Here is a 27,945-nt window from a genome sequence, read left to right on the forward strand (position 1 = left end):
GAAAGAAAATTATTATGTATTTATTATAATAACAATATAGATAATGTCACAACGCAATTCATACACACTTCACACTGTATTAATAATCATTAGTCGTAAATCTTATCTCGGAGTTTGATTTTTTGTTTTACTAGTTTAATCTTTGATTTAGCATTAAATTCATTAATAATTTGTTTTTTAGATTAACTGTTGTTAGCTACGAAAAAGAAACTAATGTGCACTTTCTATTACTGAGTATCAATTATGTAGAGTCAGATTTTTTTTTTTTATTCAAATTTTTATTGGTAAAAAGAGCTTTTTCTAATAAGATTTACGTTTTTAGAGAATGGACTGCCTCCTTCACTATTGGGTGGTCACAGTGTTGTGGCATTGTTTATGCGCTCAGCGTAACTCAAAATCGAAACATGTGGCAAAGTCCAAATTTTGTTTATGTTAGTTTGGAGCAGCAGTTTCGACATTAGAATTATAGCTAAAATGCTCAATCCCAGTACCACTTACATTTCTTTTTAAAATGAAACTGGAGGTTTTTCAAATTCTGGGACCAGAATACATGCTGTGACAGGATACAAACTGTATCTTTCATTGGTAAACATTTTTCCAGAATAAGAAGATTCCAAGAAGACACTAGTGTTCAGTAATCAAGGCAACAGCAATCTTAGTACCAATGACAGCGATATCTGCGCTTCTGGACGTCCTAAAACTTTTTTTTTTTTTTTTTTTTAATTTATTAAAGGGCCACATCTGAGGTCACTGGAGCCAAGAGCCTTTTTTTTGTGCCCTGCCGGCTTCTAGACAATATTCTTTCGTTATAACCACACTGACCATCACCTAGAAGTTGTAAAAAGACTCTTAGGAAAACAAAATCTAAGGCACGCAGTTAGACTGAAATTCCAATGCTTAACCCCACAGTTAATCCCTTCCTTTAAAAGGTGTTGATAAATGTAATCTAAGATTAATGATAAAAGGCAAAAACAAATCTATGTGGCCTTTGTACAGTGCATTTAAAATTAAAACCAGCTATAAAAGGTATAAAAACTGCCCGTTATAAAGTTGGTAAGGACTAAGGAGTGTTTAAGAAATGATGGTAGTATTTGGGCTAAAGAGTTTATATATGATGAAAAAAATATATATATTTATCTGTATTTATTTTATAAACTGAAATATGAATGTAATGATCATAGCTTAAAGAAAGGTATAATTATGATCCAAAACATGTTTGTAAATCATCAACAACATTGTAAATTACTATTTTAATTTATTAGAACACTAATATTTTACAACTTTGAGATCTCAACAACCAGTTGAGTGGCTGTGTACGCCTTTCACCGGCCTATCAACGCACAGTTTTATCTGTGTTTATCAAAACCATTTTCAACTGATCTGGCAGCTTGTCATTTGAATTGTATGGTTAACTGAATGATTGTATCGATTCATAAACTGTATTCTGATTATTTATTCTGTGCACATCATCATCGTATTTTTGGTTGCTCAAACATACAGCATTTCTAAAGTATACAAACTATTCTCCAAAAAAACCCGGCCTTCATATTTTAACGAAACGACGCAAATTTTTTTTTTCCTAGGTTTCGTTATATCCTGGGTAACTATTTTTGTATTTGTTTTTGCCTCTTCTAGCTTTCCAACTCCAACGTGACATACTGACTGTAATGACTAAGATTTTTTGATAGAGAAAGACTTTCTCTTCCAAAAAAACACTGGCATATTTGAGTCAGGGTCGTTCTAGAATTTTTTGGGGACCTATGCAAAACCATTGTAACACTTTTTACATGAAATTTAAAACAATAGAAAAAAGATCAATGATTTTAAAATAAATTTAATTCAAATTTATTTTAGCAATCTAATAGTTAATTCAAAATTTATTAAAATACAAAATGATATAATAACGTACTCCAAAACTTTCTCTAAAAGAAAAATTTCCAATTTGTATATAAAATTATCACAGGCGCCACGGTAGCCGAGCGATTAAGAGGCGAGACCTGCAAAGCTAATGTGCATTGTGGTACTAGGTTCGATTCCTGGTCTTGGGCCTTGGATTTTATTTAAAGGTTAATAAAAGAAATTGACAGTGAAGAATGTTTGCTAGTCGCCTTCGTCACTACACCTAATTTGGTAGTTGGACGCGAAAGAATAGGCAATTACTTTACTTTACTATAAAATTATCAATTTGACAGAAATTTGCACTTTGGTGTTGAATTTGGAAAATAAAGGCCGCATACTTAAGAGTTAGAAAGATAAACTTTAGGGTGAAAACCCGCATTTCATATTAAAATAGTAAACATTTATTGACTGCAAAAACTTCAAACTTGAAGCAATAGAAATAGCAAATTAAATGACCATAGATGTCGATGCGCACGCGCAAAAAAAAGTAGCAATTCAAGAAAACGTTTTATACAGGCATTCTCGCTAGTCTTATCTCCTTGGGCCATCTGGCTCGGGCTTTTATGTGGATCCGTACACCGCAACTGTGCTCTAGTCCTGTCACTAGAGCCACCTTCAAACTTTAAAATAATGCAGCAGTTAGCCCCTCATAATATTTATCAATTTTCTTTTTGCAATCATGAAAATAATTGATTTGGAGAATTCATATGCAATTTACTTTCTGAAATACTATATAAAAAGAAAAGGAGTTTTTACAAAAAATAGTCTGCCGTTTGGGTCTTCTTTCCATAGTCACCATAACTCAAAACGAAAAATCCAGGTAGTTGAAATCGATACTTTGTAAGTTATCGTAAGGAAGCTCTCTACGAAGGTTTTGTCAATATAAAACTCCAGGCGTGCCGCCTAACTTATGAAGATAAATTAGTTACCAAAAGTTCGACTTATAAATAACTGTATTTGTGACTTCCAGTGAGGAGTTTTTAGTTTCCTTCAAATTACTCCAAAATTTGTTTTAAAAAATTTATTGTTGATACATAAGTATTATGCTTAGGAAGCTAAGTTTAATGGATATTGTTTCCAGTAAATTTAAAAGTCGGGAACTTGTTCTAACCATCACTTCCGCCTGTTAGCTTGCTGACGTTTTTAATGATTATGAGCTAATTCAGTATTGCTTTTTGAAGTCAAGTGCCTGGCTTGAAGGGCACAGTGAGTTGATGTTCTTGTCCAAACGAAGCTATCGGCTCAGTCCTTTTTAAAAACATTCTTGGAGGACTACGTTACATACCTTTCATTTGTCCAAATAGTAACATGATACAAGAATTTTTTGAACGATAATTCGAGAGGTTTATATTGACAGAACAATAAAATAATGGTACAATCTGTTTAAAGAGTGGTTAAATGTATGTAAAGTATAAGGCCAACAATATGGGTTATACAAGCAGACAACCTTTTTCCGTGGGACTGTACCCCTGGAGATAAGGTTTGGGAGAGTTTTATCGAGACATTATCGCCTTGCATCCGTCCAAATGCCTCTACTTGCCTTGCTGCCACTGCGGTGTTCATGTTTGATGATGACGGTGGGTTTGCGCATGCTTACCCAATCAGCTACTTCTCTAAGGCTGATGCTGTAGTCAAGAAGGAAAAATACCAAACTATCCCTCTACCTCGTTACTGTGGGCATTTTAGAGATCTCATTTTCAAAATGATCACCAACAGGCGATTTTTATTAATGAATAAAGAAGCTATTTAAAATTATGTACAACTGCTTTTCTATTAAAATATTTATTCGTTTGAAGTGTCATTGATGTCATTAATATTTTACTGATGTTTAGATCTTATAAATTAAGAACTATTGGACCTGCCATGAATTACGACAAAGTCCTTTCTAAAGTTTATGATCAAAGTATTTTGATTGTGTATTGACAGTGTACGATATACTGTGCATAAGATTCTGTCTGGATAGATTGACGTTCTCCAACCAGAGTTTATTATCTGATAATAATAAAAGAACATAAGGTCAGATAAATGAGAAATATTGTGCAAACATAAAAATACGCTAATATTTGGGTCAAGTTATTGTAAATATTTTTAATTAAGTTCTATCTTGTTACCTGTAAGAGATTCGACTCGTTTAGAACAACTGTTAACCAGAGCTAATAACTGTGATTAAAAATAAAAATAAACGAATAAATAATAACAAAAATAGAAAAATAGATTATTACAATATATTGACCTTGTTGGGCTAATAATTTATTAATGACAAAATTTTCTTCAATCAAATGTGGAACTGGATTGTGAAATGAGAATGTAAGGGAGTTTGAATTTACAGAAAATGTTCCCGATTATCGGGGAAGAATTTTTAGCAAAACCGTTTTAACAATTTTAACATTGTTATCCACTGAGATAGAGTTCCACCAATGGGTGATTGCTTTTACTAGACTTTCAAGTGAACTTAACCTATATGATCAAATTTACTTGATACAACATTTGTTATAGTTGAAAATATCGCGAATTAAGTGGAAAAAAAAACACAATGTAATTAGATTGTTTTCTCACATGTGTTAGAGTAGTACGGCCATTTGACAAGAGATAGCGCAGCAAGTACCTACTATTGGAAAATAAAAAAAGTAATATAGGTATACCCATATATTTTTTCATAATATAGCCCGTTAGATCGTACAAAAGAAGGTATTAGCTGAGCGGTTAGCGAATACTGAATTCTAACGCAGAGATAATGAGTTCGGATCCAGCTACAGATTTTCTCTTCCTAGAAGATACTTATAGCTCACTGTTCAGCAGTGGACAGTGTTTATTACGAGGGGGTCACTGTCAGGAGGCCGGAGACCAGCAACGCTCTGAAAAAAGGTCCGGGCACCAATGACCTCAAATTAATAAAAAATAAGTTTCTACAGTAGTTACCATCTTCTGAACAGCTAATAGATTCCACGAGTTCATGGATTCCACGACAATACTAATAATTCTGGGATTTAAACACGAACAATTCTCGATAAAAAATAAATCTGATCAAATGATAATCAGTTAGTGGACACTCAATCTACTATATGCTGTCTGAGGTAGCATCCATCAGGCTCTCGAATTTTCTGCTTGTTTAGTTTCGTTGTACAGGATTGTGCAATTATCCTGCAGGAAGGATACCCAATTTCGGTACACTAGAATCTCGCATTTAGAGCCTAAGTTACATAGCTACACACGAATAAACTTTATTCCTGAGATATCAGCAGTATAATAGTTTACACGATGGTCACTAAGCGGCTAAAAAAATTAGATGTAAACACCTTGAATAAGCTGGCCAGGATACGATAGATTAAGGTTGAGTTTTAGGTAAGGTGGAAGGAGAATAAGGTAGTCAGAGTTGAGGGGTACCCTTCAGTTTCCTCAGTAGGCGCCCTGCCAAAGGCTCTAGAGATATCTCAAAGAAACACCCCTGTCTTGAGAAAGAATCAGTTTCAAGTTTAGTCTAAGAAAATTCGTAAACCAGATTTATTATAATTGCTGAAATTGGAAGTGGAGAGAGTGTTTTACACAATTAAAAGAAGTAAACACTGCTGGACAATTCTTCTTCTGATCCACCCACTCTAAATGTAAACGCTTAAATGGAAGTAAGACAATAGCTAAAGCTTCTAACTGTATCAATTTTGAGAATGTCTCCTTCAATGGTTACAGCCACAGAACAAAGAGGTCTTCAGCCGAGTTTTATCCTCTTCAAGTCACACAAAACATTGTAAAGTAACTTGAAACTCAAATCCTAAAGTTAGACAAAATATTAACCATAGTTACTGCAGATTTGACTTAATTCCTTCAAAACACTTATATGTATAACAAATACATTCAAATCTGGAGTACATAAATAATGTTGTGCTGATGCACTACAGATGGTGACACTAAAAAAATATGTAGACAATTGAACACTTGAGTAGAGACGATTCGGTGTTATCAGAGCCCGTTACAGTACTCAGTAAGAGTGAGTAGGTATTATCAGCTTTTTGTTCCGATTAAAATATAAATAATAAATTAAAATATAATCGGCCAATTCAGAGTACAGTTGTGGTAAGGTCTGTCATTTCACATTCATTAAACAACAAACTAAGATTAAAAATTCAACCTTATCATTTTGCACTGTTTGCGTTGTTAAGGAAATCATTTATACAAATTTTACATTCATTACTAAAATAAATATTTCTATTTGCTACTTCTACAATAGCAAGAGCCGACCACGCCTTATGATGGGAGTTATGTTAAAGTTTGGAGTGATGCAAGTATAATGAAATCAACTAAAACAAATTTAATTGTGGAAGAAAGACCCTCTCAGGGGTTCAATCGGTAGGAAAAAATGTCTGCAATAAAACTGTTCAATAAAATAAAAAAAACTTGGTTACATTGACAAAAAAAAAAAAACAAATATTAGGCTCTTTCTTGCTATTCAATTAAATTTCAGCATCAGTAAGAACCAGAAGAATTAAAACAATGGTAGCAAACATTTATTCAGTTATAGTGGAAGATTGGCTTAATTAACGGCACAGTAGGTACAATGTTCTGTTGGGGAACTGGCAGCAGCACGTATAGATTGATTATCTTAATTTTCCAATTAATTACACAGCGCACTCTACTTGCTATGTAAACTTAGCAAAGAAACTAAATTACATTGCTAAGTTCAGTTTTCAACTCTTATTGATTTCGTTATCTTTTTCTAATAAAATTCAGTGGAATATACAATTTATGTCAAAGATGATTTTTTTTTTTATTATTATACTTAGTTATTATTTGGGCGTAACAAAAGTCTTTACATGTTCAGTTGATTTACTTTAATGAGTATTGGAAAAATAGGACTTACCGAATATTTTTCAACATATAACCATTCAATCCATGTTTGTGAATGAATTTCATTTCTCTTAGAGCAAAAGAATTATTCATCACAAACCACTTTTACTCAATAGAAATGACAATTTTACTTAGAAATTATATGAGCTAAAGATCGGAATAAGAGAGAGAGAGAAGAAGCAAAGTTGAGCTAGAAGCAGGAAGAAGGTTAAACTACTGCTGGATAATTGTTGATGGCTGAAGAGGGTTAATGTTAGGCCATGACAATCAATCGACCTATCCAATTGAGCTGAAAATAGATCAGTTACGATCATTTATCGGAAACCAACTCGATGAGAACTAAAGAGAGGTACTAAAGCAAAGGAAACCAATCAGGTTTCTAAAAGAGATCTGTGTGAAGTCCAAAAAATCTTACAGCGATTCTCAAAGAAACATTCTAATTAACTCTTACGACTGTGTGGACATCCCACCAGCTCTTAGAAGAATGCTCGAGGAATCTCACAGCATTCCCAAGCGACATACCGGTTCGAAATAATGAGGATTAGTTCCTGGTTTCTTTGGCTCTTTCAGAAGAGTCTGGCCGCTTAAGCAGATAATTAATATCGGCTCCCAGGATAGAGTGCCGTTAACACTAATCAGGTTCCCAAATATTCCCCAGATAAAAGTATGGGATGATGTCAGAAAGCATGTTGAAATCTTAAACACCGGTAGGGGCTTTCTGGACTCATTTTATTAGGCGCATTTCTCTAGGCGGGAGTGATTGCTATTTAAATTAAAACATTTGAAAAAATTTAAAAAAAAATGCAAATATTAAACCGTTGACGCTCTTTTATCGTGAACCCTTATGGAAGAAATAGTCGAACCCACAAAGTTCTGCTCCCATGAAGATTCTCAATTCTACTAAAAGTGAAAAAGATCATATGCGTCAAAAGAAATCACGTAGGTAATACTAAAGAGGTGGAGGTATGTTGTCAGAAACAATGAAGTCAATGATCTCAAAGAGATCACAAAAAAAGCCTTTACGCCAGTGAAGAGATGATCCTATCGCTATACATGGAAACGTGATTCGTCGGCCAGTAAAAAGAAATTCCATGTGAAATATGCATTGAAATATTTATGGGGAGCCTGCTATAATCTATATACAACAATAAGCCTCCTCTACAATTCGTCAGATGGAGTATGAAAGACTCCAATATCGGATCAGAACCTGAACGTGATAAAGCAGTACATTTTCCGAAGATAACGTACTCATTTCAAAAGGCACCAGCATTTCTCGAAGTCTAGCATTTCTGGAGCGAACGGATATTATAAACCGCAGAAGGTGAAAGGCACACGGGAGTTAACAGCTAACACTTCAACTTCTATAAAGTACGCGCCGCTTACTTACTAGGGCTTACTTCGTTGGTCCATTGACAGAAAAGTGGTAAACGCCCAAATTAAACCCTTGAAACTACTGAAACGAAATACGGCATTAAGAAAATGATCCATTACAAGAAATTTGTTTCGGGCTCAGAAATACGGTGCAATTAATTGTGAATACTCGCCTTTTTAAGAGTTCCTGAAAGTTCGAAATATATAGTATCTGAGTTGAAGTTCAAAAAATTTAATTTCCTTATTCACAACTAACAATTAATTTTCTAGGCGTATTTTGCTTGATCATCCTAAACGAACATCTATCTCTACTTTAATAAGTTGCATTTGATCAGGAGTAAAGTAATAATTACTTTTTGGTGGGTCAGTCAATAAAACCGTAGAGTAATCTTACATTCAAACATTTGTATTAATTTCCATTAGATATACATTAATCTTAAATAAATGCAAGTATCACTTGCATGAAATTTACCAAAAATAATAACATTAATTACAATTATTATTAAATATAATAAAATGGACGTAAAAAATAGTAGAAAACAGCGGCATCACGTCGAGTTCCACTCCCCTCTGATAATTAAGAGTAAAAACTCTATATAATTACAAACGATGACCTTTTATTGCCTTTGATGACAATATATATAAAATATTAATGTTTTATTGTCTTATCCAATAATAATGGACTGCCTTATCACTTCTGTAAAGAACGGAAAGATTTTATCATATTTTTGAGAGGTTTACTTGAAAAAATAAATGTATTTCTTTTTATTTAAAACAAGGTTGCGTCATATAAAAAATCATTCATGAAAAATGCTTAATTTTTAATGGGATTTCATTTGTAAGAAGAAAATCAATAATTTTTTTTGCATTACATTTTTATAAATTAATCAGTACTTATTTCTAAAAGTACGATGTGCACATTAGATCCATGAAAATTTACCAACTCCAAAAAACCGTCATGGAAGAAAATGAAGTCAAGTTTAAAAAAAAAAATAGTTTTTTCATGCATAACATGATCAAAGTTCTGTCAATGAAAAAATTAATTCAAAGGCGAAGTCACAGAGATGATCAAGTCGCAATATGTTAGCTCTCTAGTTTGAAGAGCAGAAAATCATTAAATTATGTAAAAATCACGTTAACAAAGCACCTAGCTGATGCATTATAAACTACATTCCATAAATCTAGTTAGGATATGGTTTCTAATTAAAAAACAAAAAACAAAGCCAAAGTTTTACCACCTTTCTCATAGTCGTAAATAGGATCTATTATGGTTGTAACAAAATTATGAAATTTTTTTTTTTTTTTTTTTTTTTTTTTTTTTTTGGCGCATCAACAGCTGAGGTCATTAGCGCCCGGAGCTTTTTCCAGTGCACTGCCGGCCTCCGGACAGTGTTCTCTCGTTACAGACAACACTGTCCATCACCGGACAGTGAGCTGTAAGAAGCTCCTAGGAAGAGAAAATCTAAGGGTCAGCTGCTGGATTCGAACCCGGGACCTCCGCGTGGGAGTCCAGTATGCTAACCTCGTAGCTAATCCCTTCCCTATTATGAAATTGATTTGTTTCTCGTAGAACCTAGATATTTTTAGGTTTTTAATTCTACAGGAATTGGTGCCGAACAAAACTGGCGGGCCCACTCTTACGTTTTTTCACAGTAAAGTGTATGAACTTAAATTGTCTTGACGCTAACAATTAATACTAAAAATATAACAGGCAATAAGCCATATGATTCATTTTCACAGTAATAAAAATATACCAGTTGAAGGCAGCTTCTCCAGAATGCCATTAAAATAATTATTCTCCAAAAAAAAAAAAATGTTTCAATTCTAACATTTGTATCAGAACAAATGAAATTTTTTAACGCAGGAGTTCATAATCTTTATTGTGTTGGACAGTGAGGTGAAGGGCTAGAACCTTCTTCTCCTACAATACAGCGAAACTACTGTTTACAGTAAATCTTAATTTCAGCTCTCCTTGAAATTGAGATAAAACTGGGTATGAACGATCTGAGATCACACGAGTGCGAAAAAGTAGTTTTTAAAAATGTTCATATTTTTCGGATTCCCTATCTGGCTGCACCTGTTGTGTGAACAACTTCACTCTCAACTTTTTCTATTTAGTGGATTCTATAATTCATTCAAACCAATAACATTTTTATTAACTGTACAAAGAGGGTTCTCGGTAGACGAACTAATTACTGCAGACAAACTAATTATAGGAAAGTAGTCTGTATTTAAATACTACTAATTTATGCATGTCAGGTCTAAGTTTAATTTACACATTAGGCAAACTGGTTCTATTTCTTTACTTTTTATAAAAAAATCACTATTTTATTATTTGCAATCTCTTTTCCTTGTTTTATGAACTAACAATAATCAAGACTAATAATGTAACTAGGTAAATGTCCTAAATATCTCTCTATTTCGATAGAATAAACTCAAATTAATGAGATAATTAACTCTTAAAAGATTTATATTTGAAAGTAATTAAAAAACCATAAATGCATGATTGTTTTCCACTTGATCCTTGCATTAACCCTTCTTAAAACACTTTCCAGTACAAAGTGCATTGGGGTTTAGAAGATTGCAGGAATAATCTCGCTCATTGCACACGTACTCTTGGACATAGTATCATTTCAGATTCAACATCAACCACGGGAGGAAAAGTGGATGTTTTAGACTATATTGGATTAAGTCTACTAGCTAATCCATAACATATTCAGTGACTGCCTTAAGTTGCACATTCTCCACATCTGAACTTGACTTTATATCCTATTTTCTTTTTTTAATTCTGCTACAAATTAATTCACTCACTGTCAAAACTGATTTAGTAGCATTCAAAAATTTGAAGATAAACGCCAAACCTTTTGAACAAACAACATCGACTATTTTTTTCAGGCGGAGCTTAACGTCCAACTTCCTTTTAACACATTCTCACAATTAACTTTTTTTTCTAATAAATGAATAGAACCTGTAATAATTTCACCTCCACCTTCTAGCATCACTGTTTTTTCCAGAGTTGCTACTTGCATAACTCACTGAACGAAAACTGTAGACTGTACAATAATCTTTGACAGTGCAAAGTGAACATATGGCTGGATTTCATGATGATTTTCTAACAACTCTATGCGACAAACTCTTGTATGTTCTAGCTATCTTCTCTGTTCACAGAGTGTTGAGACAATTGAGTGGTTGCATTATTAAACATAACGGCTCCTACATAACATAATTGAACGTATATTTGAGTAACCGTTTTTGCAGCTCATTGTTAAAATTGAGTTGATTAAAAAAGGACGATTTGTTGTCCCCGGTGCTGATAAAATCTTGTTTAAGAGATTCACGATTCCGAAGGAGCGATTTTCTTCTAACTTGGAATTTAGCCACATAATTGACTCTCATTAGTACCACCGAGTGGAGTGGTATTCTGGGCAGAAGTGCCATCCTTCTTCAGAACATCTCTAAAATGTTCTTTCCTAAAAAAAAAAAAAAGTTCAAACAAAAGTTAGAGATTTCTACTTGGGTGTTTAATATCTCAACAGCTAATAAGACATCAGCTGGAGTAGAAAACTGAAGTTGCAAATTAGGGATTCGACAAAAATTTTGGATCAAAATCGGACAGATGATTTTTTAAAAAGCCGTACTTCTAGATATGCATATTTAAGTCTACAAACAGTAACTGAAAAATTAAAAAAAAAAATCGTAATACTGAAATTCTGTGGGAAGATGTGCAAATACAGAAACAAATTAATAAAAGAAGGACAAAATAGTGTGAAGAAGTATTTGTATAAATGCAAAACAGCTGCATACAAACAGATTAAAAGCTGTTCATAAACATTATGTTTAAAACATTTCAAATACCTTCGCTCGTGTTTTTTGTTCCCTATGAGCGAGGACATTTTACGCACAAATAATCAAGAAGTGTGGAAACACATGCGTTTAAAGCAAATATATTTATCATCAATGTGGACACGATAATCTTTCTCTAATTGGTTTTTAAAAATCACTTCTTGTCTGCGGGAGGTTCAGTATTTGATAGGCGTCAGTTTGTTGTACAAATAACGCCAAGCCATTAGCTTCTATGCCATTCAGCTCCCCGCAGCAATAAAGCCCTAGCGATCTTACGAGTCGTATGCTTCTTTGAGTCGTCTGATGTTGTGTCACTTGTAACATCCGTCAAAGCAGAATATACTGTAACGTTCTGTTAAAAAATTTTACCTTGGTTACACTTGAGACTTATGTCCTCCTTATGGAGTTATCAATCAGATAATTTTAGAATTTACAGAAGTACAAGCCGGGTTTCTTTATCAATTAGGATACTGTCCCGGCTATCCGCTTTCCTTAACTCAATAAAAATCACGGCGTGCTCTGCTACAGATTGCTTATACGGCAGCTTGTGAGTCGACGAAGAACACCATCTCAAGATAGTACAATTCATTCTTTATTTTTGCCAAAGCGATCATAAACTTCTACTCCTGCATTACACATTAGTAAAGGCTTTACAAACACAGGAGTAAAGGGTATTTTTGTGGAAAAAGTTTCCAAGCTCGGAAAATTAATAAAATAGCAGCTTTCTGTAAAACTATTTCTCTTTCTAAACTCTAGTCTTTGTAAAGTAAATTAGGACATAAGGAGTAGAGCCATCTCCTGACAAGGATCGCACGCTGACTCAATCAAGCCATAATTGTAACTTCGGTTAGGTCACAAGGATCCCAGACCAAGCAATCACCTCAAGAATGTAGTGCTGGATACCTCTTCGTGATAACAAAGAAATGAAAGATCTTTCACTATAAAAGGGCCGCAGGATTCTCCCAGTCTACTACAGAAGGAATTTCCAACTGAATTTCAAGAAAAATTTAGAGGAATTACTAGATCAAGGTTTTCGAAATTGGGAATATTTGAACATGTATTCTGGCGTAAATGTAATTTCCAGAATAGGCTTTCATAAACCGCAAACGGATGTATAAGAAATAAATAAATATAGGATTATGAGAAATAAATTTTGCAATACGTAACTGTATAAATTGTAAAAGCACTTTCTAGATCTAGAGAGATTTATTTAAATTAAAAGTAATATGGTCTGCAACACCGTAGTCGTTAATAGGAACTTCCAAAATGTTTAATTGCCCTACCACTGCTTTGACATGGTAGTGATTTTATAATGGATCCAAGTCCAGAGACCTTCTCAGGCAATGACATGCATTTTTTTGAAAAATGCTCAAAGTAAAAGCTGAATAATTGCTATACAAGTGGTTAAAAGAAAACCATAGTTTCAATTTTTAATGACATTGAAAAGAAGACGATGTCCTCAATAAAGTGACACTTCTGTTCATTCAAAGTTTCTGATAAAGGCTAATACTCCAACAAGAGTATTGGGACGATCGTAGGCCTCTAGACTAGCCTCTGCAGGTGGAGATGAGTAAACACTTGCATTGCTTAATGAATACATTGTTTATCTTTGACAGAAACAAGAAGGTGCGGCACTTAATTTATAGAGTGCTTCCCATCAGTGTGAAGAGCTTGGCTGAGAGTTCGGCTCTGCGCTTCAAGCTATACCCCGGGGATTAGATCGAAGTAAGTTCTCGCTTATCAATTAGCTCTTCACGATTTCCTAATTCCAAAAGTAAATTGTGTAAAAAATCTGTGTTTTATTCACATTATTTAGCATATTTTTTTAATTATCTAAAGAATAGCGCATAGTTCTAAACTCGTTAAACGAAAATCCTTTCTTTCGAAATTGGTACCTAACGCTCATTTAACCTCATACACAATTTTCTTCTTTTTATTTTATTTTATTATTTATAATGTATTATTTTTGAATATAGTTCTTAATTAATTAATTACTAAATCATACGTTTGTAAAAAATGGTATTGGATTTGATGTTTCTGATCAATTATATTCTCATGGTAAGTGAATTCCATTCATAATGCCGACGTTTTTTTGACGCCTATTTTTTGCAATTAATAAGACATTTCTGTATTAATTTTTTAAAAAACCACTATTCATGGTATACCTTTCGAAAGGAGTTTATATGTAGATGTTTTTCATGAGTTGTGCACGTTTTAAACTTAAACATTTTTTTTGAGAAAAATGAAGTCAAAAGTTTTTGGAAAAAATTAGAAACTTGCTATTTCTTATGTTTGGGCCACAAAGTGAAATACTTAATATTATTATTTTGAAATATAAATTAGCTTATTTAAAAGGAAATTTAACCTTCTTTCTAATGAGCTGATTGAAATTGCTGTAGCTTTAATAATTTGAGAAATATAGGCAACTATTTGCTAAAAAGTAGTAATACCTTGAAAAAACATAAAATTAAAAATGTCAATAATACGTAGCAGAATCGAGCCTTAGTTTATGTAGATGTTTTTGTTGCAAATGATGCCCAGAATCGCCGGCCGAAGTAACGCCAGTCTTATGCTGAACACCCTACTTCCGGCTGATAGCTCGTTGAATTACAGTTCGTGGGAACTGCACCCTTTTTGCAGCAGCCAAACGAAGTGATAAAAAATATATTTTGAGTTTATAGATTTATTATCTTCTAAATAATATTTCAGGAAACTAATTTGGCTAAATATATGATTTTATCGTGATTTATACAAAACATGTACGCAAAATTTGTATTGAATTATCTATTATACCTATCATTAGTAATTATTTTATAAGCCAAATAATTAGACGCACAAACTGTCAAATTTAAAAGTTTCAAATAATTCGGATTAATAACTCCAAAGAGGGACAATTAAAAAAACCTATTTACATGAATATAATCACAATTATATCATTTAAAACCAGAAAGAGGATAAGATTACCTAATGTTTAAATTAAGGGGTAATATAAAAGAATAACTATAGAAAAGAGGACACCATGACAATCTCCTACCAATGTTTGTTAACGTACTTCAAATTTAATTAAATTTTTCTTATCATCTCTGGTAAAGATTACAATAAGATTCACTTTTCGACTTGTTTTCCACTACTTGTAAAAAAAAAATTAAAAATTAAATTAGAAAAATTTAAATTCCAAGAGGATTTTCATAAAGAATTATTTCCCGAAAGCGCTCAGGAAGTTTGTTTGAAGGACTACCGCAAAAATAAATAAATAAAATAAAAATCCATTTTATTCAAGCGACAATTTTACAAAGTAAATCAATAAATTCCCTGATATTTTATTTTTTAAAAAAGGGATACATATTTATAAAATATATACCAAAAATAGCAAAAGATTTACCGGCACTTACCTCACTACCCACGTCCATCCTTCAGCATCATTTCTTTCGGCAATCCTTGCACAGAACACCGCGATTGAGGCACCAGAGTGGTTGGGTGAAAAATTATTTTAAAAAAAAACTTTTAAATTTAAGAAAAATACGAGTGTAATAAGGGCACGAATATATAAAATAAAATGATTGTAAAGAAAATAGCACCATTAACACTTGGCAACAGCTCGAACTATAATAAAGATGAGCGGGTGTCGGGTGAGCCGGCCCGAGTCACAGATACCAGCGCTGCCAACACTAACGGAAATAGAAAAAAATTATCGTGTCTAAAATTAATAACATATAATTTTGATTCGAAAAACGTACAGAATTGTTCCTTCTTTCACTTCAGAAAAGTTAAACGTACGACTTCAAAATTAAAAAAAAAATGAAAGGGAACCCTTTACAATAGCATATGGTTGGCAATATTGCTTTAAAAAAAGAATTATCCGCACTTTCTCTATTAATAATATACATATATTATGTACTATATATATTACCAGAGAGTGCGGATAATATATATATAATAAGGCTTAAAGAATTTTAGCGAAACGGGCTAGGCGCCGCAACTGGGTTAAAACTAAGAAGTGATCATGAACGATTTTGGAAATTGTTGCATTAGGATTAGACGAGGTAGTAAGGCAAGGTGCTGAACTTTTTTTTCTGTGTTATTGCTTTTGGTGCAATAAAAAAATTCTGGGGCTCGCCTGAAGAGCCTGGGAGTTGGAGTTCCGCAACTGAAGGGGGATAACCAATCTTAGAACCTTATTCTTTTAATTTACGGGCGAAATCTTCGCAATATGGAGGCGTCTTCGGAGGTTTTACGTACATGTATGTAGATGTGTGTGTAGCACCACTTCAGAAAGATGAGAATGGATGAAGAAGCAGTTAAGCATTGAAGTTAGCGGTATGTGCAGCGCAATAATCCTACCAAGCAATGGAGTGATGTGACAACCAAATTAATTTGAAGTAGGTTCTAACAACTTCTAATTACACTAAGTAATAATTAACAAAGCTTTAAATACGAAATTCAAGCGCTAAGGAGAAGAACAAAAGAATTGTTTACATTAAATTCATTTAATTTAACAATTTTTGAAGATACAAAAAATAAATAAATAAAATTACACAAATGAAATGAATAATTCAGTAATAGAATTAGTTTAAGAAAAGTTTGAATTTATCTTTCTAACAGGCTTTTTTCAATATAAGTGATAAATAAATTGGAAATTCAATTAAATCTTATTTCCTTCCCGAATTTAGTGGGTTTTTACCTGAAAAAGATATTAATGTCACAGTTAAGAATTTTGTTAAAAAAAAGTAAATGTTCTTTTTCTTAAAGTATTAAAATATTGTTTTATTTAAACAAATACACTAAAATAAGTATATGTCAGAATAGAGTGAATAAATGCAAAAAGTAAAAAATGAAAATGGCTGTAAAAATGAATCCACTGTTCTTATACATTGTTGATTCATTTATGTCTGTGCTTCAGCATAAAACGTAGACGTCCGCAAAGAGCATCAGCTTTTCCTAGTCAGAAACCCCCAAATTCTTACCCACATCATGTGTCTGCAGAGTGTTGCATCTATGGAGAAATATTAGTGGCAACTATTGCAAGAAGATGAATTCAATCCTTTTTTGAAGACCTCTCTAGAAGACAATTGGAAAAGTTCCCGGACTACAGTTGTTTCTTAGAAAATAATGCATTATTTTAATTCAAATTCACTTTGTCCCACTTTAAAAAAAAGTAGAATCCATCAATGAAGTGTGAGTCTGGAAGGAGTGCCAAATTCCTATCTATATCTACTATTTCCGCTTCATCACTTGATGTTTTCCAGCTTTCTTTAGATTTGGGAACATGTGAAATTGGAAGTCGGGTGGTGGCAAGTCTGGTTTATAGGAAGGATGTTCCGACAAACCCTGCCTCAAATTCCTCAGATTTCCTATTGGCAAGCAACTTTGCGGTCTAAAGATGTATTTTTAATGAAGGTCTCTTTTCATGAACCAGAAGATTTGCAAACTATTCTCTAATTTTTTTATCTTTTGCAAAGTAATCGATAAAAAGCACCTCATTTGCATTCCAGAAATCACTGGCCATGATCCTTTCAGCCGATGAAACCGATTCGCCTTTTAGATGCACAGCTTAAATTGTTGTTTTGAATGTTGTGCCCATGTATCCACGTGATAAATTTGGCATCTTTTGAAAAAAGGTTTGAAATTGCTGAAAACTTCTTTTGCATTTGTTTTTGATCAATATTCAAGAAATGCACCCGCGATGTAAAGTTCTACCTTTCTTCTGATACGCCTACGGTGCTAAATATCACAATCGCCTTTAGTTACCGATCGCCAAAACACTGTATTGAGCTCCTTCTCGTTCTTCCGTCTGTAATTGTTGTTTCGGGTTGTTTTTTAAGAGGATCATCTTTAAAGGAAGTACGTCCATACTTTAATACAACCGTCACCATTAAAAATGAAGGAGCTGCTTCTCACAAACCTGGGGCGGGTGTTGGTCTAGCGTCATGAGCGTGGCTTTGTAAGTGGGAGATCCCCAGTTCGAATCCCGCGTGTGACTGCTTTTTATTTGTCAGAAAAAATTATTTATTGTAAAGTGTGAGCTTCTGCCCCCGACCACGATACCTAGTTGGTAGTTAGAGGTTAAGCCCCGCCTGAAAAAAAAAATAGGCGATTTCTTTACTTACTAATTTACTTCTTCTTACAAACCAACCGCTTATTATAAATCCTCCACTTTAGGTGATTTACCAATTGGGATAAACCGTCCAAAACTATGAATTTTATAATGATTTGACATTCCAGTTAAATATTCACTTTTCTAAATAAAAATGCTATTTGACAGATCAAGTTAACTGTTGAGTTCGTTATTGCAATACGTGTGGTAACAACAAAAACAAATTGATAAACCCCATCTCTAGCTTGGCTGAGAATATTTTACTTTGTCTTAGAAAAGTAACATTATTAAATGGATCCTTAAAAATGTAAATACATTTATCCTTTTAATAAGTAAAAACAATTTTGTATATAAAACAGAACTTAACATTAAACAATTATGGCAAGTTAATATCTAGCACTATTCAAACAATTCAAATCAATATTTCATAATAAATGCAAATTTGATTCAAAATGCTTAGAACAATACTTCAAGCTAACGTGATTACTTTGTTTCACAGATATAGTTAACAGGTATTATGTAAGATACGTTATATATGCATGTATATAGTTGGGCACATTGTAAACCATTTGCCTTTACAATTGCTTCCTCACAAACAACCTACACAGTAAACGCTTTGATGTTGCCCACGACACACTAATTGCGTTTTAGATCATTTAAGTTAACTATTACCAAACCACTGCCAGTCTGTTATCAATACATTATATCACATTTTGAATATACAAACTCATTATAAATAAATACATATAAGTCAACAAGTAATAAAAAAGAAGATATTGTTTAAGAAGAAGTAACATCAATTTCCTACGGTTATTAATTGCCAATAATTAATATTAATTATTTCATTTCAACTTAAATCCTTTTAATAATTAGATTCTGTAACTGAAGAAGATTTTAAATAATATGTATAAATACTGTGAAAACACAGTTATCTAGCCTCCTGTAAACAACTGGGGTTTAGAGCTACCAACGTTATGCTTCTCAGTTCATACCCCAAGAGAAGGGGCCCTCTCTCGCTTATATATTATACACTCGACAGGCAAATAAAATTTTTTCTTTGAAAACTTTGATACTCAAGATCAGAGGATTTGGATTTTAGCTATGATCTGTTTACACTTAATACCAAAGAATTGAAAAATAATAAAAAAAGCCTACATACCGAACATCAGCAATATCGTTAATATTGTAAACTTCTCTTCGTCTGAATATCATCTAACAATTGTCTCAGTTCTTCATCTTCGAATCTCCCTTCCAAACTGTATTGAACGTGAAAAACAATATGACAAATATTAAATTATATCATTTTAATATTATTTAACCAATTTAATAATAAAAATATATTATTTACACGAAAAATCACAGCCTTTTGTTTTTATTTGCGTATAAATTAAATCCAGAAAGTTTAAAAGTAAACACACGACATTTTGGTTTGTTGTTTATGTAAATTGCTAATAATCCTTTACAATTCTCTTGAGATAAGAATAAATAAACCAGCTGCATTTCATCCTTCGCCCGTTAATACGTTTTTTAACTTTTCGTAACATGTTTAATTTAAGTTTCATTTGAAGTAGATGCTTTGGCTGAAGACTCGAAATGGCTGTTTAGTAGGAAAAGTATGAAGTTGTGAGGGTTTTCCCAATGTCAAGCATGAATTAACTTTTCCGAAGTAAATCTTAACTTAAGTATTGCCATGAAATAATTCTGTAAGAAGAAATTAACATGTGAATGGATTGACATTCAGTTTCCCCGACGTTCTAGAAAACATTTTTGGGGTCTTCTAAGACATCGTTCCCCAACTTTAACCGACGTAGCTCCGAATTGCTCTTTAATGAGAATACGTCACCGTTTCGCGTAATGAAATCTGGAGTTTCCTCCTATTTACACAATCTCTGGGAGGCTAAGGCGTCACATCATGCTTACGACGCACAATAGGAGCCAACCAAGTAATAATTAACAATTAAATTTTATTAGTTAAATTTATTTAGATGAATTTAGTTATTTAGATGAATTTATCTGAAACAATCCCTTATAAATACAACTTAAATTCCACAAACAAACATTTTGAATGTCTGATCTAATTGGTATATATTTTAAAACAACTCGATACATATATAAAATTTTATTTCAGAATCCATAATTCACCTAGAGCCCTAAGAGACAATGTGCGGACTCTGAGCAACGTCTACAATATAGACTAATGTTTGAGTAGTTCCTTTAGCTCACACCAAACACTAATAATTTACACTCAAGAACTTACACCATTCCTTATCTCCTAAGCTAGGAAAACGTTCATTGGTTATGAAAGAGTTCAGTACATTTTACTCTTGAATAATATAATTTGCCAATAAAAGTGTAAGAATTACCTTGGAATTAAAGCTTTTGCCTCTTCTGGAGTTTCAGGACATAAATTTGCCAAAGATGCCAACTCAAATTTATGTAACTTCTTCTGGGTCAGCAGACTGAAAGCATGTTATTATTTTAAGGCGCTTCAACATATTATTGGCGCTCGGAGGTTTTTCAGCACACAGTTAGTTTTCTTTTACTCTCGATAAAAAAAAAAGTCCATCACCAGTTAGTGAGCTTTAAAGCCTCATAAAAATTAAATCTAAAGCTTGCGCGCATTGATTTGAACTCGGGACCTCCTGCTAACCAGCCGACCGCGCTAGGAACTGAGCAAATCCTTTCTCTAGAGCCTATAATAATTATTTTTAAATATTTTATTTGATAGTTGGCCTGAAATTCATGGAATCTTAAGCTGTTGAATTAACGAAACAAATTTAAAATATTACATAAATATACTGGCGTTTCAAAGAAAACAACTAAATTAAGAACTATAAGTCATCTTTAATACCTAATAACCTAAACTATGATCTAACATGCTCATGCACATAGTATGAAACAAATAAATGAACAACTAATTCATTATAACAAATCTTGTACCTAACTTACCTTCTAATGGAAGCTATTGTCTCTTTATTTTTGAATTTCCTAAATCTTTCTGTATATGTGTATGTTTTATGAAATACTTCTGAAAATTCTTGCTCTTCTTCTTTGCTTTCATTTTGTGCTTTCCTATGTGAAAGTAACATATGCACCTCAGATATTAACAAGGTCTCCGCATTTTCAAATTCTAAAAATGGTGAAAAACAGATGAATTATCAAATTTAAACCTTACCCCCATTACAAGAGAAAAGATTATATATTCGTACCTTTAGGAAATTGGAGATCAGCAGCATCTTCATCAACAATTTCATTACTGTAGCTCATTATTTACTGCTTCATTCATAATCTTTCAAAACCATCTACTATTCCAACCAAGTAGGTTATTGAAAGTAAGTAGACAGGTTATCCTTAAAATTACAATATTTATCCAGATAAAAATATAATCTTTAAAAAATTGATCTAAATATTTTGTGTTTTTTTCTTTTTTTCAAAATATATTTCACAATTAAGGTTATTTCTTTATTTATTTACTATCAGTAAACTGTTGGCTGTTATCCACGCTTTGAAGGTTTCAATGTAAGGTTATGATATTTTTTTAAATATTGTTAAATTTCAAGTTTTTAGTCTTTTATTTTTATTAATTAGTTAGTGAAATGGAACAAAAAATACGTATTTAAATTTAGGAAAACAATGTCAGACACTCGGAACATATTTCTCACTCTTCGCAAAAGTGTCAAGTTAACCAAATGGAAAGTTGAAGAAGGAACAATTATTTATGATGGGCGAGTGTTGTTATTATACGAAGAAACTGATTCTGGGAAAAGTGCAAAGTTGAAATCAAAAAATGTTGGCTCAGTATCTAAACTTTTGGTTAAGGAGGGTGATGTTGTTAATCCTGGGTATGTGAAGCCTTTTACCATTTTTGTTTACATTAATATTAAATTTACACTTCCTTATTTGTTTTCGTAATTAGAAAAGTGTTGAAATTCTATTGACGCTTGGTTATTATAAGCGCAGCTTTTCGCTAGTGCAAGATTATTAAAGTAAATTTATTGCATTACATCCCTATTTGGTAATGCCATGGCTTTTCATAACTCCTACTTTTTTTTAAAAAAATTCTTGTTTGGCATTTCTTTATTAATTTATTTATGAGTTATTACGAATAACTCTTTTTCTGTTCCCAAGTGATGCATTATTAGAAATTGCTGCTGGCTGTTCTCACCCAACTGTTATTAATGACTTGTGCGCGGAATGTGGTGCAGATCTTCAGAGAGAAGGAGAAACTCAGTCTCGGGCCACTGTGCCTATGGTACACAGCATTCCACAGCTCAAAGTCAGTCAGGAAGTAAGTAAGACCAAAGTAAACATCGATGTGTAATGAGACCTAACTTGTATAATTCATTTTATTAAATTATTATTTTTATTCGTAGCAAGCACAAAAACTTGGACACAAAGACACAGAGAGATTGCTAAGAGACAGAAAATTAGTACTTTTAGTGGATTTAGATCAAACGTTAATTCACACAACTCACGATAACATTCCTAACAATTTGAAGGTATTATCTTACAGTTTTTCAACTTATTAGTAAATAGTTGCGTTAAAAACGTTTTGTTTTTATGGGGAAAAAATTTCAAATTCTAATGAAAAGAATTTGGGAGTAATATACTCAAGGGCATAACTTATTATTTAAACTTTTTTATCAAATTGGTGTGTATCTTATAATTTTACAAAAGTTCCCTTCCAAAAAAAAAACAGTCAACCTTTTTGAGACCATAAATGCAGTATATGAAAAATACGATAAGGAGAAGACTAAACTAGGCATTATTGGAGAACTGGAAGCAACGATAAAAGTTTCAAGTATATCAAACTGCAACAAGTAGCTCAAAACGTTTTTGAGAAAGTACACTTGAACTTGATTTGGATAATGGTATCTTGTTCATTTTCATATAATGTGAAAATTTTATTGCGATTATCAGAACTTTTTCGCTTCTTTCGTACTTTCTGTTTTCATTCTGTATCGAACAGTGTTTTTCCGCTTGTAAAAGGGCTTAATTTCTTTCGATATGATTCAGATATCGGACCAAAGTATAAGTTACGGACTCGATTAACGAGCTTTTTGCCTTGATGACTTATCTATTTCAAATGTGTATTTGACGCTTGGATTGAACCTTCTGAGGACTTCATCTTGAGGCGTTGGTTTTCACTCATAATTCTGCTTAATTAAGTGCAGAACTGAATTCAACTTATAAAATTACTTCACAGACAGCCATCTTGTTGGATTTTATGCCAAGTGCATAAAAAAGAGTGATAAATGTCAGATATATCCAAAATATGCAAAAAACTTCTTATAACTAAACTAAAAAAAATCTTTTGTTTATAGTTTTAACGAAATCATTATGAATTAGGGCTGGAGATCAGTATAGATTAGGAATAATTCTTTGGACTCTCCCTATTTAACTTACATTTAGCTGATTTGGAAGATATAAACCAGTACTTTATACAAAAGAGTTGTTGTTTGAAAAATAAAAAGTGGTGCGGTATTTTAAACAAGAGTATATTTCAAAATTTTCTTCAAGATTGAGAAGTTTTTTATGCAAATTATGTACAAATTCTTGAAGAAACTATTATTGTTCTTTCAGAAGATTTCTTGATAAATTTTATAATTTTTTATTTTAGAACTTTTCTTGATTTGCCAAACGAATGTATGCCAACCTAACACCAAACATTAACATTATCCAAAAATGTTGTCAAACAAGCTTGTGTTATTAATTAAGTGGAATATGCAATCTTTTTTCTAGGATGTACACCATTTCCAGTTACCAGGTTCACCAAATCCCTGGTACCATACAAGATTGCGCCCAGGAACCGATCGATTTCTGTTAAATATGTCACGTTTTTACGAGCTTCATATTTGCACATTTGGCGTCCGACCATATGCGCATACTGTTGCCGCTATCCTTGACAAGGATCGAAGACTTTTCTCCAACAGGATCTTATCTCGAGATGAATTCTTTGATCCGAATTCGAAATTACACAATTTACAGTGCGTACATTTATGTAATTAATGTAATATTCAGACACATTTTGTTGACCATTTTTGTTAAAACACCTTTTATTTTAAAGCTCTTATTTCTTGAATTGTTAATTTTATTTAAATGTACTTAGGGCCTTATTTCCTTGTGGAGATGAACTCGTGTGTATAATAGATGATCGTGAGGATGTCTGGGACAATTCCCCAAATCTTATTCAAGTAAAACCATATCACTTTTTTGCTGTTACCGCTGATATTAATGACATTCTATCAAGAATTAATCGTATCAAGGACAATTCTTATCTAGCTCCAGGTAACTTTGAATTTACTCATTCTATTTTTATATTTATTTATAGAGAACCCTTTTCTGGGTTCTTTAAGTTAGAGGATAATAGTTTTTATAAATTTCCAAAATGGTTCGGTACTGTGTAGGGTCGAAATCAGATGACTGCAGTAGCGGCCTGATTCTCTGTTGTCTTGATTGAGTATTATTACGTACTTTTCTATTTTTTTTAGAAAGGAAAACCTCTTAAAATTCTAGATTTCCGGTATATATTATCAAATAAAACATTTCTTGAACAATTTTAGTATTTTTAAATTATTAGTACCTTAAACTTTTTTTTCTTTTTTTTTAAATGTGCATTCAGTATATTAGCAAGTAAAATACACTTCAGACGATTTTTCTAAATTCTGATGAAAATTTTCGTGTTTGCAAAGTTTGGAAGTAAAATTAAATTTTTGAACTTTTGTCAGATCTGTGAAAATATTATTACGACATTAAGCATTGGTCTAAAAGTGGGCTAATTGAAACTAAATCGACAGAGAATAAAAAATATAAAAATCACACCAACCATTGTGGAGATAAAAGGTTCATAGGTAAAAGAAAAATTTACTAAAGTATACCCCTTCAGAGTAAAAGAGAACAAACTGAGAGAACATCCCAATGAAAAAGGTCCACATAATGCTGAAACGTTTTGTACTTAAATAAAAACTATTTTTATAACTATTTTAGCCATACTCTCTTTTTAAAATACTAATACTGCCTAATTTTTTGCCCGCCAGGTGTTAGGGTTAAAGAAAAAAAAATAAAAAATAAAAAACGGAAGTGTAGTGATGAGGAAAATGGAAAAGGAGAAATGAAAGTTGTAGAAGAGGACAGTGAAGATAATAAATCTGAGGAAGATTCAGATTTGATTGATTTTGAAGATGAAGATGACTATCTATTACATTTGGAAGATATTTTAATTAGGCTTCATCGAAGATTCTACAGTATTTACGATAAGGTAATAAACCAAATGAGATTGTGGAATGCAACAGATATTGTTGGCATTGAATGCTGCAAGTATTATTTGCAGCAGAAAGTCTTTAAATTCTATTTATTTTCTTCTTTTTTTTTTCTTGCAGAAAGAGGAAGGAATAGCAGATGTGAAGTGGGTAATAGAACAGGAGCGCAGTGCGGTTCTACGTGGATGTACGTTAGTCTTGAGTGGGTTAGTGCCTCTCTATCAAGATGGAGTCGTTTCGCCAGAGCCAGTGGCACCAGCAGCTAAGATTGCTGCTAAGTTGGGCGCCAAATTAGCCCAAGATCTCACCAGCGAGACTACACATCTTGTTGCTGCTAATCGTTGCACTGCCAAAGTTCATCAGGCTAAAAAAATGCCTCACATCAAAGTCGTTAATCCCCACTGGCTTGCTGCATGTGCTCATAGGTTATATCTATTTATTTATTTACCTATTTTTTTTTCGCATCAATTGCAAAGGTTATTAGCGCGTGAGATGTTTTGTTTGGAAATATACAAAATATCTCATGAATAACAAAATATCTACATATAAATATAAAAACTGTTTTCAATATACATATATAAATCTATATATAAAGTGTTGATTGCCATAGCAAATTTAGCCAAAATAAGTTTTTTAATTATATATAATTCACTGTATATTCACTATAAATGTATAAATATAATTCACTGTATATTCAATATAAATGATGGACAATGGTCCATCTTCTTTAAATTGCTCTGTGTATCCTCGAATCAACCCAAATCGGTCTTCCTCGCATTTTTTGTTTTTGTTTTTTACAGCTCCCCTTAAAAGCCTTCACGATCTAAAATAACGTCCAGCCGGTATAAATGCCCCTACCCTACCATCATAGTCTGTTCATCTTCACTGCACTGGACTTTCCATAAAGCTCTTTGAATCCCCTCATCGCGCATGTGTTGTCCGTATTACTTTCTTTTATGTGCACAGCCTCAACTCATGCATTCGTTTCGGATCGCCATAACAAGGCTACATAATAGCTTACATAAATACTTCGCCGAGATAAGTCTTGAAAAAGAGAACTTATTGACCAAATTATGTCAAATCTAGTTGCCCAAATATATTATTACTTAACTTTGTAGTTGTACAAATTTAAGGGTTGATGTAGACACTAATATCTTATATAGAATTATTACTAATTAAAATGTTTTTGTGTGCATAGGTGGGAAAAAGTAGAAGAAGCTTTATTTGAGGTAGGAACAGGTGGACCTCTACCATTCCCTGCAAAGTTTGAAAAAAGATCTCTATTATTATTCCAAAATGAAACCCCCGCATTTCTTAGCCTTTCAAAGGAAGATATGGACGCAATGAATCAGGAGATTGAAGAGGATTCTGAAGGCGAGGTCACTGACAAGGAAGAGGGTGAGAATTTTATAAATTCTAAAATTCCTACCTAACTTTCTTGTTATCAGGAATAGATGAAAGTTATAAATATAGAGTGGCAATACGAGCTGAATCACTGTACAATACTTTTAAGGTTCTAACATCAACCTTTAGTGAAAATAATGATATATTACTCTTAGATGAAGCTAAAGTAATCAAGCTTCAGATTACTTATTATAGAAGACAAGATTTTCTGTTCACTGTTGGGGTGGCAAGTTTACATTATATGGCATTCTGGAGTTGTAATAATCGGTGCACATTTTGACACGTCATGCTCAGGCCTGATGTTTTAGATAATGACGCAGTCCATACTTTTAAATTATTGGATCGTTAAAAAGTGTATTACCGTCAGTGTAGGAAAAAAACTTTTGGTTGGTCTTCCTCTTGACGCCCAACATTCATTGTTTAAAGCCACAAAACCTCCACAGTTGATCGATGGAAATACTAGTCACTGCTTCAAATTGCGATAGTAAACAATAACCATGGCAAACACATAACCATGGCAAACTTTACTTTTCCTCCCTCTATAATTAAATCTTTTCTTGTAGGTCTGTTAAGAGGACCTAAAAGTTTTGAATTAGTTATTTTGAAATCATTATGAAATTATGAAAAAGCATATCAATATTAACATACATAATTGAAATTTTATTTTCTTCAGTTGTTTGTTTAAATTCTATTTACAACTGTTACAGATGTTGACTCAGGTCCAGAAACCTCTAGTCAGAGCGGAAACAATAGTGATGCTGCAGAAGGAGGTGATGATATGGAAGAATGGTCAGAACTTGGTAGAGAAATTGAAAAAGGACTAAGCGATTGTTTATAGATTATTCAATTGTTGAATGCGAACATTCCCGGTTAATATGGTGTTTTGATCCCCAGTTATGGCTAATATCATTGATGATATGAAAAGCGTGCTGTGAAGTTGAAAAATTTAATACAAAATCACTTTATTAATTGTAGGTGGTGTTCGCCTATATTATTGAAGGCAGATGGCCATTAAATGGATCATTCGTAAGCTTCATTTTCTTAAGTTTACTGTTAAATAAGGAATATGGCCAATAATTTAAGTTGTTTAAATTTAAATAATGGAAATAAAATTGATGTTGCGTTTTTTTTTAAGTTCTATATGCGCTATTTAGCAATAATTTTTGAAGTCTGCCATTTCCTTAAGACCAGTAGAAATTCATTTTCAAGCTTGCGTAAACACCAAAAAGTTTATAG

At 32.6% G+C, this 27,945-nt stretch overlaps 3 protein-coding genes across 8 annotated transcripts in view; 1 reads left to right on the top strand and 2 right to left on the bottom strand.

Annotated features, from left to right (window-relative positions):
- Positions 1–16,272, bottom strand: part of Pde9 (phosphodiesterase 9) — a 136,177-nt gene extending 119,905 nt beyond the window's left edge. For both annotated transcript variants that reach the window (XM_074117389.1, XM_074117386.1), the window contains exon 1: positions 15,345–16,272. The gene's annotated coding sequence lies outside the window, so the exon portion shown is untranslated. The remainder of the gene's footprint in view (positions 1–15,344) is intronic.
- Positions 702–21,395, bottom strand: Polr2D (RNA polymerase II subunit D). Of its 3 annotated transcripts, none has more exons than XM_074117423.1 (5): positions 21,256–21,395; positions 20,996–21,176; positions 20,410–20,505; positions 19,206–19,302; positions 702–11,579 (listed from the first exon to the last, which is right to left on the bottom strand). In XM_074117423.1, exons 1-4 carry the CDS (start codon positions 21,311–21,313, stop codon positions 19,224–19,226), a joined length of 414 nt encoding a protein of 137 aa, XP_073973524.1. In that variant the 5' UTR covers positions 21,314–21,395; the 3' UTR covers positions 702–11,579; positions 19,206–19,223. The 3 variants fall into 3 exon arrangements, with proteins under 3 accessions (XP_073973524.1, XP_073973523.1, XP_073973525.1); XM_074117422.1 differs by lacking the exon at positions 702–11,579 and adding an exon at positions 16,421–16,633; XM_074117424.1 differs by lacking the exon at positions 702–11,579 and adding an exon at positions 17,853–18,026.
- LOC141448778 (RNA polymerase II subunit A C-terminal domain phosphatase-like) lies at positions 21,239–27,849 on the top strand. 3 transcript variants are annotated; one of them, XM_074117400.1, is made up of 11 exons: positions 21,239–21,378; positions 21,527–21,565; positions 21,673–21,888; positions 22,175–22,334; positions 22,420–22,545; positions 23,789–24,033; positions 24,156–24,334; positions 25,084–25,304; positions 25,426–25,730; positions 26,504–26,703; positions 27,417–27,849. In XM_074117400.1, coding segments are annotated over exons 2-11 (1,785 nt in total). In that variant the 5' UTR covers positions 21,239–21,378; positions 21,527–21,563; the 3' UTR covers positions 27,548–27,849. The 3 variants fall into 3 exon arrangements, with proteins under 3 accessions (XP_073973501.1, XP_073973500.1, XP_073973502.1); XM_074117399.1 differs by lacking the exon at positions 21,239–21,378 and having other exon boundaries at positions 21,429–21,565; XM_074117401.1 differs by lacking the exon at positions 21,239–21,378 and having other exon boundaries at positions 21,534–21,888.
- The last annotated feature ends 96 nt before the right edge of the window (positions 27,850–27,945 follow it).

This window comes from Rhodnius prolixus, unplaced genomic scaffold, assembly GCF_049639745.1.
Source record: "Rhodnius prolixus isolate KJV_2025 unplaced genomic scaffold, Rpr scaffold_2, whole genome shotgun sequence".
Taxonomy (NCBI): Eukaryota; Metazoa; Arthropoda; class Insecta; order Hemiptera; family Reduviidae; genus Rhodnius; species Rhodnius prolixus.